Below are 15,207 nucleotides of genomic sequence, written 5' to 3' on the forward strand. Positions count from 1 at the left end.
AAACAGCAACTCCCAAGTCTCTTAATTTGTATTTCCTCGCTCCTCGATCCTCGCTTTAACTGGAAGTCGTTCTGCACCGCCATATTGACGGCCGTCCCAAAGCTCTTATTTAGTTCGGAGGAGCGAGGCTCGAGGAGAGAGGAGGGACCTCCGAGGAGCCATGAGCGAGGACGCACGAGAACAGCCTTCCAGGAAATGTTTTAACGGCCGACACGCCCCCTCATTGTTCATCAGTTATGTGAGTGGACTCTGCAGCCGATCGGACTGATCTGATTTTTTTCAACATGTAACGTTAAACAGTGAAGACGGATCAGATAAAACTCTAGTTTATGTTTGATTCGTTTTCTGATTCACCGTCTGGTTTAAATGTATGTTCATTGTAGACTGAACAACAAAAGGAACACAAACAACTTTCCTCATTTATTAGAAAGATTTGTCTTTTCATGATCTGATATTTCCCTCAATAACTTTTATTATGGATACAATTAAAGTCAGAGAGAGAGCTGGAGAGACAAAACACTTTTTACATTATTTATCATAATTTCATTCAGTCACGTCAGGCTGATCATTCCTGAGTGTCAGGTTTGATGAGTTTTATAATTTAAGTTTAACCTGAAACATTGAGCCTAATAAATTAATTCCAGTAGTCAAGAGAAACAATCATCATATTCTGGTTTAATTAATAATGACGTCACAATCTGAATTTCAAAACGTACAGACGCAAATAATTCATAAATAAGACAAATGCATTCCGCCGGTAGAAATCGATCTTGCGTTTATAAACAGAACACAGGGCACCGTTTATTAACAGGCTATGAGAGACAACACCTCTACTCTGGCAGTGAAGATAATTGTATGTCTTTATCAGTTATTAGTATTATTAGATACTATTATTAAGTAGTGATCATGTGTACAGATGCAAACTTCTCAAAAGTCTCTCCAGCTGTTAAGCCGACTGACAGCTGATCCAGCTGTGATCAGCGGCCGCCGTCACCAGAAACAGACGTTGCTCACGTGATGCAACTGAGGAAAGGACGTCTCATGTCTCCATATTTCCTTGTTTCCTCTCTCCTCACATGGTTTCCTCCATGCATGGGTGGGAGGGACTACGACGCAAGGAAAGGACCCAAGTGAGGGAAACGGGGATGCAATGACTTGGGATGTAACAAGTATGGTAGCAACCTTTTCAGTCACTAGATGCTATACGTTTCTAATTGTTGCTAGTGTACATGAGTACATGTGTACAGTTACATTTTTAGTTCAATTCAATAAGTTTTATTTGGACAGCCCAATATAGTTTGCCTCAGAGGGCTTCACAATCTGTAGAGAATACACCCTCTGTCCTTGGACCCCAACATCAGATAAGTAACCCCCCCCCCCTAAAAAAACCCCACAGTGTCTCCTTCAGAAACATTTATTGGCATTGTCTGTCCAACCAAAACGTCCCTTTATCATTTTATTCTATTATACATTTGTGTGGTACTGTCATAATTACCATGTTGATTCTTGAGATGGGGCCAAATGTGTTTTGTGAGGACAAAGAAATTCTTATCAGGTCATTCTTAAGTCCAAGTGGTGGTTTGTGCCAAATTGAAAGAAATTCCCAGGATATTGCGGTCTTCACTCCCTTAAATCAGGACCTGAGATAACATAATTAGCCCCAAGGAGCAAGAAACATTTAAAAGGGTCACAGTGGCTCTCACCTCTCCAGCCCTCTAAAAAAATTAAAAATGTAAAAATTGCTGCGCACAACCCATGACCCCACTAGAGCCACAACCTGTGAAAAGGGGTCACAATTGATTCAAATAAGAGGGTACAAGCCAGAAAGACTTGGAACCAGTGCTCTAAAACACTGCAGGAGACTAAGGTCCTTGGTATCTTCAGGAACCAAAACCTCAAACAAAGAAACAGTCAAAACAAAGATGTAAAGTAGAGGGATCTTGATTCTTACTGAAGACATATATTACATATGTTACATATGTACAGAAACAGATTTTGAAATATTGAAAGGGACGGAAGGAGAGCCAACATAACTTTGAACAGTACTGAGAAGACTTAGTGAAGGCTTGTTGTAGGTTTCCTTTGCTAAGAGATCAAAGCAGGGGTTTGCTCCTGGTTAGAACTGGACTGTTGTAGAATGGATGAATCAAACTGAGGAACGCTGGATCCAAGTTTGAGGTTTTCATGTAATTTCCAATACAATAAAATCAAACATTTCTCATACCACCTATACCTAGCATTAGTAATCTGACCAAATTCCCAATATTGGGCATGTACAGTGTTTAAATCGCCTCAAAAGTCAATGAATCTTCACATAGGACTTTAAACTCTGCATGAAAACAAACATCTTCCTGTTTAAACACTGCCCAAAGTCAGCGCATAACCAAAGTCCACTTCTACTGCGTGAACAGAGACCTGTCCTCATCTCTGTGAGTACCATTGCGTTGCTTCATTTTGCAGCTAAATATACTTAATGGACAGTAAAGAATTCCAAAGTATGGTGAATTTTCTGAGCAGTTTCATGAGCACTAGTGTTCTGTTTCAGGCACATCTTTACTTTGACAAGCCATCGGAATTTCTTGTGACTAAAGTGGTAAAGAAACCTCAATGACAACATGTTTTGGTGCTTGAATCAAAGTTAGGTGGCATGTGCTGTAACCAGTGAGCTGGGTGCTCCTCAAACATATTCCTCACGGCCTTTTTATATTCTTTATTATATTTTATTTATTTATTATTATAATGTGAACATGCTCACTCATGGTAATGAACCCCCAGACAATTATTACCATCAATGCAGCTCTTTCAGGCCTTTCAGCCCATTGGTTTCATGTCCCATAAGAGTGAATGGTCATGTTGCCCCCTTTAAGTTGAAGGCATAACAAGGAAGTTGTTTGCCATAACAACTTTATGAGGTGATAATATATCAAACAAATATGTTGTTTATAGCTGGTTCCACTTCCTCAAAGTGGCCAAAAAGTTCATAAATGCTGGTTTATGTAGAGTGAAGTAGAGCTGTGCTACTGTTTCCTTCGGGAATCAGAAACGAATGCTACTGTGAGTCAGATTACATTTGCATACAGTTAGAACTTCTCTAACTTCTCCATGTTGTACCGCTGATTCTGTGACTGTTTGTATCCATCACCAGCATGTGTGTTTAAGTTTTATTCACAATGAATCCATGTGTTATTGGTAAACCTATCGAAATTTTTAAGACTGCTGTTGTTTTTTAGTGCCACTAAAATGAGCCCCTTTCTGCAAATATGGAGATTGACCTGGACCCACTGATATGATATGTTGACTCTTTTCGTCCACAGGGTGCAGTCAGCATGGAGCTGTCCCCACCCCCCTCAGGTCTAGAAGCAGAATATGAGACACTTTTCACCACAGGCTCCCTCCTTTTCCTCCGTGAGCTGATCTCCACATTTGATGAGGATGTGGATCAGGTAAGACAGCTGAAAAGGCTTTTTAAAATTCAATGCATGGAAGACTTGTTTAACTCACGATGAGGGGTCTTTTATACTCCACTCAGGTCCTGCAGATCCGAGTGTCCAGAAAGGCCCATTTGGACCTCTCAGCTGACCTGCCAAGCTTTCTGGAAAGTACCACACATATCAGGAGGGACCCCGCCTGGAGGGTGCTCCCGGTCCCCCCGAGGCTCCAGAGAAGACATGTGGATATCGGGGACCTGGCTCCCTGTGACACCCAGCGCTTCATTACAGCTCTGCAGTCATCAGCACAAGGCATACAGGTACCACCTGTGCCCACACGACACCAACACAGGAACTGGACATAGAATGCTATACTGTTGGGTGATAAAAGGCCTATTTACGATTGCTAATGTGGAAAGCATTCACATTTATGAGTACGCTTATATGCAGTAAGTAACTTCAGTATAGTCATATCACAGTTAACTCTGTTCATGTGCATCTATGCTGTCCTTTGATTCCAGTTAGACATGTGTAGATGTGAGAATTACATACACACAACATTTATGGTAATGCTGCAGGCTAGTTGTGTACAGATGTTAGCATGATAACATGTTGAACCAAGATGGTGAACGTGGTATTACCATAGATGTATAAAGAGAACGTACGTGCTCAATATCAACTAGTTAGCATTATCATTGTGAGCATGTTAACAATAAGCTTAGCATTGAACTCAAAGCACCATGGTCCATACAAGCACCTCACAGAGCCACGAGCATCTCTGCAGAGTCCTCACATAACTTCAGACTCTGTGAACTCTCTCTTTGGTTTCAGGTTGACTTTGATGATGGGAACTGTCCTACATATTACAACCAGATCAAAGGCATTCATAACGTCTTTAAGGGAGTTCACAACCAGTTCCCCAGTAAGTGGCTTACTTTATATCAATACTCATGTTGGCACAGCTACATTACTGTACATAGAGGTACGCACTATTGTATATACTATTCCAGGTGTGGAACAGAATAGGAGTCACAGTAAGTCGACACATTCTCTGACCCACCTCCCTCCATGTGTTCACAGATGTTCCTCACATAGCTCAGGCTCCAGTGCTGATGCTTCGCCCTCGTGCCTGGAACATGGTGGAGCACAACATGATGGTAGTATAACCTCTGTAGTTCATCTCACTCACTTTATTCAGTCAGTGCAGATTGGGTTTGAAGATTTGACTTTGGCGACTCCTAGTGGTAGTATCAAGCACTTGATCTCCGTAGCTCTAATGTCTTGGCTACAGCCTTGGCTTTTGGTTGAAAGTTTAACAAAAATATTTACACTTATTTACTGATCAAATAAACATTTGTATTATTTGTGGAAAGTGATATGTTTACTTTTGCAGAAACTTTTTTCAGTACAAATACCAAACATTTACTGGTTGTAACTGCTCAAAGATGTCATTTTTACATTTATATGAATGTAATTTGAATACCATCAGACAAAATAAGCAGTTTTCTTAAATCTATTTGGTGCTTTGGTAACATGTGATGGACATTTGTCATTATTTTTTTGATTCGTTATAGGCTATACTAGTAGATGATTAATCAAAAGAAATGAATCCATACATGAAGATGACCCTATCTGTTTGCCAGGTGGCAGGGAAGGAGGCTCCTGGTCCTCTCTTTGACTTTGGACTCCTCATGTTTCACTGTGGAGAGACACTTTTTGAAAACAAGAGTGGACCCTTTTTCTACCTCTCAAAAGTAACACACACACGCACACACACCTACACACACACCATCACTCAAAACCGTTGTCATGAAGTTCTACTGTTTCTTGTTTTTTAGGTGGAGAGCTTCATGGAGGCCAGACTATGGAACAAAATATTTGTCTGGACACAACAGAAGGTCTGCATGTGTGTTTATGCACATATCAAATATCTATGTTCTCCTACAAAGTCTTTGTTCTTTATATACAGTTGTATTCTCAAAATGTAATGACTTGTTTTTAACTTAATTCTCACAATCTCAGATAAATTGTTTTGTGTCCCTAATACCAGGACTTAGTCACAGTATACACACTCTCCTGGTGTAAATTATTTCAAGGCCATCCAACACGCTTTATTCTGCACCTCCTCATTTACACACATCTGGAGAAGCTAAGTGGTAAATGGTAGATGGAAAAAAGAGACTGATTTTCCCGTTGTAGAAATACATGTTTTTACTTTCACTTTGAGCATTTCTGTTTCAGCCAGTTTTTTATTTCAGGTTTATTGCAGCAATTTTACTCTCCATTTTCAAACTGCCATTTAAATTTTTCGTTTTCAGTATTGATTTCTTATTAACATTTTTGAATGCCCTGTTTATTGTGAGTAGTGGTATAAAATAATCTCTGTGAAACTGTCCCTCATATGTGGTCGTATCTACTGAATTTGTCTGTATCTGTGTGTGTGTGTGTGTGTGTGTCTAGTTGGGCCTTCCGCTGGGCAGCATTAAGGCGACGGTGCTAATTGAAAATGTATTAGCAGCATTTGAGATGGAAGAGATTCTCTACGAGCTGCGAGACCATTCAGCAGGACTAAACTGTGGCATCTGGGATTATTCAGCCTCCTTTGTCAATAAATTTGGTGAGCCAAACCTTCTGGCCTCCCAATGAACCCTATGCTTTACACCGAGCCTCTGTAACCCTTGAACCTTGTTTCAGGGAAGGTCCACGCATGAATAGACTAATGAATGGGTCAACTGGGAACAGACTCCAGGGGCCAAAAGTTTCAGGGCCCCCCCTGGCCTTCACCTAAAAATGTCACTGCAAGAGATACTGTATGTACCACCCAGACATTAAGACTACAAAGAGACACAAACTCACAGACAGACATTTAACGACTACAAAGAGACACAAATCAACAACTATAAAGTCTCTGTGTCTTGCTCCTGTGTAGAAGAGGTCCCATTGTCTCACAATTCACCCATGGGTGCATGGCCAACTCGATTATCAGAATTGCAGTTCATAGAATAGGTATGATGGAGTGTATTTATCATTATTAATAACGATATACAATCGGCAAATTGTAAACAAAAGTGAAGCTGAAAAAAGGCAATCCTTGTCTCATTGAAGTCAAGAGGTCATGCGTTTCTCCTCCAGGTCACCGACAAGCCTTCCTGCTGCCCGACCGCAGTAAATATGTGAACATGGAGAAGCGTTTTCTGCGCAGCTACATGGACCTGCTGGTTCAGACGTGTCATCGGAGGGGGGCGCTGGCCACAGGAGGCATGGCAGCCCTGCTGCTGCCTCAGGACCCGCTCAGTGACTCCCACAGCAGAGTGTTAGCTACTGTCACCAGGTAGGAACATCGCTGTTCACACACATTGAGACTGAATGACACTTGGACACAATAACAGACAAACCAGTTAAGGCGAAAGGTCAAGAAAAAGGTTGTATTTCTCTGTAGGGTCCTTTTCATAATGTTGTCAGACACTTGTAATCGCAATCTGAGCAAAAACAAGCACTTTTAATGGATGTTACGTCACATTGACAAGGAGTAATTAAAAAAATTGTTGTCCCTATAGTTACATTACATTCATTTAGTAGACGCTTTTATCCAAAGCGACTTACAATTCACAGTCTATCACATCTCTACGCCGTAGGCACAACTACGGTAGCAATTTTGGGGTTAAGTGTCTTGCTCAAGGAGACATCGACATGCGACTCGCAGAGCCGGAGATTGAACCGCCGACCCTCTGATTGAAAGACAGCCCTGCTATCAACTTAGCCACAGTCGCCCACAGTTACTTCGACACAAAATGATGTGGAAATATGGTCCAGGTTGAAAAATACCAAAGTTACCTGTAGTGGCCATTTGTCGGCTAAATCAAACTTAAACAAATAATAATCAAACGCCACTGATGCACCGTGGTCGGTATCCGTACGCAGCCAGAAGAGAGTAAAATGTCCAAACAGGATTCCATTTTGGTGTATTTATTAAATAAAGCAAATAAAACAAGCAAACAAACTAATTAACAAAACTCCTGTCGTGATGTCTCTCCTGTCCTGTGTAGCTGGTAAAAACTATACGCCCACCCCGGTGCATGCTGGTCCTACCTTTCTACTCGTTTAAATAGCAACAGGTACCCACAGTAATTACCCAAAAAATAATAGAACTAAACAAATTACTATTAAAGAGAAAAATAATCTTAACATATGAAACATCTACAATAATTAAACAACACTACTTATAAATGAAATAACAAAATACAATATCAAATAAATAGCTCCAACATTCCGGCCCCTAATTGTGCATAATATCACAATTATTATTCTCAAACGAGCTATTCCTACAATAAACATGACCTAAAGTTAATCTTCTTCTTGACACCTACAACAAAAAGAAAGATTAGAGAGAGAGAGAGAAAGTAGAGGTCGAGAAAACATCAGTCCATGATGTTTAGTCTGCTGCTTCCAAAAGCAGACAGAGCTTCGTCACCGGCCTCTCCAGAATGCTGGTCCTGGTTTGAAGTCGCACAGACCGCACCAGCCCCTTTGTATCTGGTCTTGCCTCCAAAACTTTTCCCATCATCCAAGATCCTCTTGGAGCTGTGGAGTCCGCAACAAGGACAATGTCTCCAGTAGTGAGGCTTCTTCTTGGCCTTGTCCACTTTTGTCTCTCTTGCATTATAGGCAGGTACTCAGAGATCCATCTCTTCCAGAAGAGTTCAGCCATGTACTGTACTTGCTTCCACCTTTTCTTGATGTATAGATCGCTTTGAATGAATAGTCCTGGTGGCATGATTGGTTTGCCCTTTAACATTAGAATGTGGTTTGGTGTGAGAGCTTCAAGGTCATCTGGGTCATCTGAGACTTTTGTGATGGGTCTGTCATTTAGAATTGCTTCAACCTCACAGAAAATAGTCTGGAGCCCTTCATCGTCCAGAATTTGCTGTTGTAGAACTGAGGTGAGAACACCTTTCACTGAACCAATCAGGCGCTCCCAGATGCCGCCTTGATGGGAAGCTGCTGGGGTGTTAAAGTTCCATTTTATGCCATCCTGGACCAAAGCCCTTTGAATTTTGTCATGATTCAGAACAGCCAGACTTTCCTTCAGCTCCCGGTTGGCTCCAACAAAGTTTGTGCCATTATCCGACCTGATAGTGGAGACTGCACCTCGTCTACAGATGAACCTTCGTACTGCATTTATACAGGAGTCTGTGTCTAGTGTATATGCCACTTCCAAATGCACAGCACGACTGGTTAGACAGGTGAAAAGCACTCCATATCTCTTCAGGAGACTTCTTCCTCTTTTAACATTGATGGGCCCAAAATAGTCAACTCCAACATTTGTAAAAGGAGCTTTATCAGGCAACACTCTCTCCTCCGGCAAGTCTGCCATCTTCTGTTCACCAAGCTTTCCTCTGTTGCGTCTACAAACAACACAGTCAGATATGACTTTCCTGGCAGCGGAGTTTGCATTGATAATCCAGTACTTTTGCTGTGACCTTGACAGCATGTGATTTCTTCCAGCATGTCCCAGCTGATGATGGATATGGCGCAAAATCAGCGTGGATACATGCAGGTCTTTGGACAAAATAACTGGATGCTTGGATTCTGCTGGCAGTGCTGCTTTACTCAGCCGACCACCAACTCTGAGGATTTCATCATCCATTACTGGGTCTAGTTTGTACAGCGGACTTTCTTTGTGGATGTTTTTAAAGCATCCTTTCAGTGAGGCAATTTCAGCTTTGAACTTGTGTCGTTGTACATATTGAATGATTGACTGCTCTGCCTTAGCAAGATATTCAGGTGTTATTCTTTGTCCTTTGAGTGTGGCTTTAAAGCTTTGAACTTTTCTTTCCACGTCATGCTCCTGATTCTTCAGATCGTCCTTTCTGAGGCCTGCAGAAGCACAAAACTCCTTTCTCTTCTGTCCCAATAACAAGAGACGTTCCTTGACCTTCAGAAACCAAGCCACAGATGTTTTTAGTCTAGTCCAAGATGAAAAATAGTAGATCAGGTGGTTGGTTGCATTTTCCAAATCCTTGATGATAGCATTTACCATTAAGTCCCTTTTGACCTCTGGGTCATCTGCAGAAATCACATCAAGATTCCCATCAAGTTTAGGCCACTCCTTCTTTGACTGATAGAGAAACTCAGGTCCACTTATCCATCTCCTGCCTTTCAGGAAATCCTCAGCTCTCATTCCTCTTGATGCTTCATCTGCTGGATTATCCTTGGAACCCACATATCTCCACTGATCTACATCTGCTGCTTCTCTGATGAAAGAGGTTCTGTTTGCCACAAAAGTGTGGAATCGTCTGGTTTCACTAGAGATATACTTAAGGACTGTTGTGTTGCTCATAACATTCATGAACTTGATGTCTTCTCTGGACATTTCAATCTGCTCCTCTGATGATCTCTCATTAAAGTCATGGTTATACTGTTTAACCAGCATTCCTTGCAGATGTTCCACAGAGATTCGGTTGGCTGTTACAGCAGGGCAGCCACTCTTACTCCTACTGCCGCGAAGTGGACCATTAATGACCCAACCAACTCTGGTTCTGACCGCATAAGGTCCTTCATCCTGGCTGTTTATCAGCACCCAAGGCTCCATCACTTTTGGAGCATCAGTTCCAATTAGTAGCTCAACACCTGCGTCAATGTCGTGGAGCTTAACATCCTTGAGGTAAGACCATTGATCAAGATCCTCCTCCCGTGGGACGTTGAGTGCAGAAACAGGCATGCTCCTTTGAGTTAAAACATCAGGTAACTCAATGAAATCGTTTGTGCTCATACCAGACACTTCAAGGCCTGACAGAATATGTGCATTTTTACGATCTTCTTTTGATTCATTGTTCTCAGCAGAATACTAGACCTACGATCTTCTTTTGATTCATTGTTCTCAGCAGAATACTAGTCCTTTTACCCTTCAGGTTCAGTTTTCTTGCCAAGTCCTCTGTACAGAATGTGCCAGAACTCCCTGGATCCAAGAAGGCATATGTCTGCACCGTTTTGTTACCTCTCTGGCTCTTGACTTTGACTGCAACAATAGAAAATATGTAATTATCTTCATAACCAGCCCCGATATGGCCGCAGGTTTGAGACATGGTGGTTGAGACACTTGGAGGGCTCACAGACTGTTGGGCTTGTTGAAAGGTTGTTCTTTTGCCTTGCCACTCTATGTGAAGGACTCCTGGGTGCTTTTGGTGACACACATTGCAATCCAAGCGACTCCTGCAGTCTTTGCTTGTGTGGCCTACTTTCAGGCAACCAAAACAAATACCCTGTTCTTTGATAAAGTTAATTTTATCACGATGTCCTTTCACTTTAAACTGTGAGCATTTATCCAATGCGTGACAACTTTGTTTACAAAACAGACAGTTGTGAAGAGAGGAAGACTTGTTCTTGTTTCCTGTGTACTGAGTGATGACTCCTTCTTTCACTGCAGTAACGTTGGTGGCAAAGCTGCTTCCTTTTTTCCTTTGCTTCAAGTAACTAACGTTGGGGACCTTCAAGTTGGTAGGTTGTGAGTCCTGAATGTTGCCAAAAAGTGGATCTGAGGCAATTCTGACTTGTTTTTCAATGAAAGCAACAAGATCCTCAAACAGTGCTCTCCGGCCACGTCGCTCTTGCAGATCACAAGCAACATTTCTCCACCGTTCCCTTAACTTATAAGGAAGTTTCAAGATGATGCTCCTCATATTAGATGGTAGGTCCAGTTCCTTCATATGCATCATTTGCTCTGTTAGATTTGAGCATCCTCGAAGAAACAGGGAAAATGATTGCAATGCTTTAAGATCTTCACTTTTAACAGGCGTCCAGCTGAGAAGCTTTTCCATATACGTAGATGCAATTTTGTATTAGTTTCCAAAGTGCTCTGCGAGAAGACTTTTGGCTCTGTGGTATCCCTGATCTGAAGGTAGATGTTGACAACTGCACACCAAGTCTCTTGGCTGCCCCCTGGTGTATTGTTCGAGAAAGTGCAAACAGTCACTCCAATTAGTTGTCTTCTCCTCCACTCCATTTTCAAAAGCTCTGATAAAAGACCTGTACTGAAGAGGGTCTCCATCAAACACAGGAATGTTTCTTACAGGCAGGACAGAGCACAGATTTTGCTGGACCAGCAGAGCAGCGATGCCATTTTGTCTTTGCATCACATTTACAATGTCATTCTGATGGGGTTGAGGTTGCACAAGTCCTGCTTGACTTTCATTCACAGTTTGTGTCGTTTGACCTGGAGCATCAGTCTTTACGAGCATCTCATCAATTTGTGTGTTTGACCTTTGTTTAGGCCTAACAACCTTTGGTTGCATTATGGGATCAGACACAGAAATAACATCCTGTTCAACAGGAACAAAGGTGTAGGCATGGGGATTTAATAGTCTGCTTCTTTGAACTTGTTCCTTTCAACATAAGAGTTCATTCCGTCTGAACATTTTGAGCCACGCTGGGATGAATTTATTTCCAAGACATGAAGCTTTGCACTTGTAGCTGCCAATTCCGTTTCAAGTTCCAATTGTTCCTTTTCTTTCTTCAATTTTTCCTTTTCCCTCTCCAACTTTTCCTCCTGAGCTTCGATTAGATGTTTCCTTTTTAGAGCAGCAACGCGCTCCATCAGAGCTGCCTTGTCAGCCTCAGCTCTAATGCATGCAGATGATGTTGATGAAATCCGTGATAGCTGGGAATGTGTCTTTACAGAGTTCATCTTTACACTTAACACATTAGAAGCACTATCTTCAGGGTTTATTTCATCTGCAACACTTTGGTGGTCGAGAGAATCTTTATATGGCTGCACATATGGGTGACCCATTTCAGACAGCCAGCCTTTTACCTTTTCAGTGAAGTCATAGAACAGTGTCATTTTTTCTTTGAAGTACAGATTTTGCCTTGTAACTTCATCTTGAGGTAAAGGAAAGCTCACAAAAGATGTATGCATGTCATTTGCATCTTGGTAACACTTGATGAATGTAAAAAGCTCAACATTCACTGAATTTACATTTTTATTGGAAGTCATTAAATCACTTATGTTTCTCAAACACTTTTTGGCTTGTTTGCATTTTGCGGTCCTCTTTTGCTGGTACATTTCCGTGTAGAACTCCAAGCCTTTAGAAGTAATTTTAATGTCTCTTCTTGCTGACGGCCTTTCAACATCCTTCGCCTGAACGTCAGACATTTTGAACACTTCTTCCAAACTGCTTGTCACACACCAATCAAATCCGTCGGACGTGAATGCAGGTAAAGTGCAGAAAAAAACAGCAAAGGTGCTTACAGGCCGCTCCTCCAATTCGCCACATACACACACACACACACACTGAAGTCGGGCTTTTTAATGAATGGAAGCCGCCGATAGTGGTGCGCGGGTGTTGCGCAATGTCCATTTGTAGCGATTCAACGCAGTCAGGCTTAAACATCCAGAAGCACGTACATCACTGTGAATACAGACTTTTAAACTCCACTCGTTTCACCGTCTTCCTATACGGCAGTCGTATCACGTACCCGTTTCTTCTGAGATGTTTCAGCGCTGTGTTGATCTGGTCCAAAGCAGTCGTCCCGCTGATATTGAATCCAAGAGTGATGAATGAAACAATCCTCTTTGATCATCCATACGAAATCCAAAAACGATCCAACCAGTTGTGGGTGTGGTGAGATCGGTCCTTTGAGTCCAATAGCTAAGTTTTTACTTTAGTCCAAGGGCGTAGTTTTTACTTTATTCCAAGGGCGTAGTTTTTACTTTAGTCCAAGGGCGTAGTTTTTACTTTATGTAGTGGCCATTTGTCGGCTAAATCAAACTTAAACAAATAATAATCAAACGCCACTGATGCACCGTGGTCGGTATCCGTACGCAGCCAGAAGAGAGTAAAATGTCCAAGCAGGATTCCATTTTGGTGTATTTATTAAATAAAGCAAATAAAACAAGCAAACAAACTAATTAACAAAACTCCTTGTTGAGAATGAAACTCATGTTGAGGAGAAAACTCAGGTGAACAGACTTAGGTCGAGGCGTTTAGCTCAATTCAAGCAATAAGGTTTATTTGTAACAGAAGTATTATGTCCAGCAGTTAAACGTGCACGGACCTAGAAAGTTCACTCTGTAGGAGCGAATGAAAAGCTAAAAGGCGCCTAGACAGAGTGCGCATGCGTTCATATATTAGGTCCTCCTTTTGGAGCCTATTGGTCAAAGCAAAGTAGGAGGTGGATCTGTTTTTAGCATTCAGATGACCTGATGGAGCTCTGGGCATCTCCGCCCACACTGGCTCACGTCCGGGATCCGCCTTCTCTGGAACGTCAGTGTGTGTGAAATGTTGATGCAACAGCATATTGTTATGTTCGGCCAACTAGATAAGCTAGGAGCTAGATATGCAAGGGCGCCTCTTTCTATCTCTAAAATGGAGCAGGCAGTTGAGACTAGTTCTCTGTAAGACTATGTGACATTTAACTGGGGCAAAAGCTATCCTTCAGAGTTCTAGTATTTTCCACTTTGTTCAGGCGAGTGCGAGAGTGCCCCACCTGGCGTTTCTGACCTTCGTGTACTAGAACTCACATATCCGCGTATAAGCTGTGTTTAACATTGAATGAATGTATATTTTATTTACAAATCCCCCTTTTCACACCTGCTAGGTGTGAACTTCTTAGACTTGGAACTACTCATTCAATGGCTGTAACTCGATGTTTAGGTCCCTATCATCTGAATCGTCTGGATCGGAAGCTGGTGGGGTGCTATGTCTAGTTCGGGTGTGTGTCTGATTCGGGGATGGAGAGGGAAGAGGGGCAGTTGAATTAGATGGGTGCTGGTGTGTCTGGTACTTGGTTTCTAATCCCCAGATCAGTAAGGCAACTAGTATGCCCATACCCACCCCCATTATAGTTTTCTTCCCACATCCCACCCCTTTCCAGGTGAAGCGCTGCCGACCTCGGTCGGCGGGGTTTGCATAAGGGTCCCCTAGACAGCGTCTAAGTTCCCGATGCATTTTCCAAATTAGTGCGAATTTCTCCCAGTGTTCTGGTTGGTACCGGTGCTGGGACACAATGTGTCAGGTGGTGCCAAGGGGCGCCTGATTTGCCCTTGACCTGGACCGAGTGTGAAGTAACCTCCTTCACCTCGTACGGCCCAGTCCACCTGGGGTCAGTCCACTTGCGCTTGTGAACCTTGACCCTGACCCAATCACCTACTTGTATCGGCTTTCCAGCTGCCGCTGCTTCAGGTACTGCTCGAGTCCTCTCGATCTGTTTGGAGAGAGCTTCAGCAAGAGAAGTTAGGGCACTCATATAGTCAGACATTTCAATCTGCTGTACATCCAGAGGTAGCATATGACCTCCATCTCTGGGTGGACCTGGCATCGGCCGGCCAGTCATGATCTCGTGTGGGGAGAGATGTGTTTCTCCCCCTTTTCCGGACCTCATGGCCATAAGGGCCAGGGGCAGGGCCTCAACCCATGTTAATTTGGAGCCCGCGCAAACTTTGGCAATTTTGGCCTTAAGGGTCTGATTCGCTCGTTCCACCAGGCCCTGAGATTGCGGGTGATAGACTGACCCGAATCGGTGTGTGATTCCCAGAAATTGCTCTACCTGTGCGAGCATGGTGTTGCTAAAGTGTGATCCGTTATCAGAGCGGATGCATCTCGGCACTCCGTAACGGGGAATCAGTTCTGTCTGCAGCCACTTTACAACTGTCTGCACGTCTTCTCTCTTGGTGGGAATTGCTTCCACCCATCTTGAAAATCTGTCTACCATTACCAAGATGTACCTCTTTCCCTGCACTCTGTTCTCTGGTCCCATATCTGTATAATCTATGCTGATGTCT

At 42.6% G+C, this 15,207-nt stretch overlaps 1 protein-coding gene across 1 annotated transcript in view; it reads left to right on the plus strand.

Annotated features, from left to right (window-relative positions):
• Positions 1–3,323: 3,323 nt before the first annotated feature.
• Positions 3,324–15,207, plus strand: part of ugl (ureidoglycolate lyase) — a gene marked incomplete at its 3' end in the record, with an annotated part of 38,850 nt that continues 26,966 nt past the window's right edge. Inside the window, exons 1-8 of the mRNA XM_079268273.1 lie at positions 3,324–3,443; positions 3,530–3,748; positions 4,260–4,350; positions 4,509–4,585; positions 5,072–5,182; positions 5,267–5,326; positions 5,889–6,045; positions 6,561–6,759. Of these exons, the coding sequence (XP_079124399.1) occupies positions 3,327–3,443; positions 3,530–3,748; positions 4,260–4,350; positions 4,509–4,585; positions 5,072–5,182; positions 5,267–5,326; positions 5,889–6,045; positions 6,561–6,759 (1,031 nt within the window). The 5' untranslated portion in view covers positions 3,324–3,326. The remainder of the gene's footprint in view (positions 3,444–3,529; positions 3,749–4,259; positions 4,351–4,508; positions 4,586–5,071; positions 5,183–5,266; positions 5,327–5,888; positions 6,046–6,560; positions 6,760–15,207) is intronic.

This window comes from Melanostigma gelatinosum, assembly GCF_949748355.1.
Source record: "Melanostigma gelatinosum genome assembly, chromosome: 5".
Classification (NCBI taxonomy): Eukaryota; Metazoa; Chordata; class Actinopteri; order Perciformes; family Zoarcidae; genus Melanostigma; species Melanostigma gelatinosum.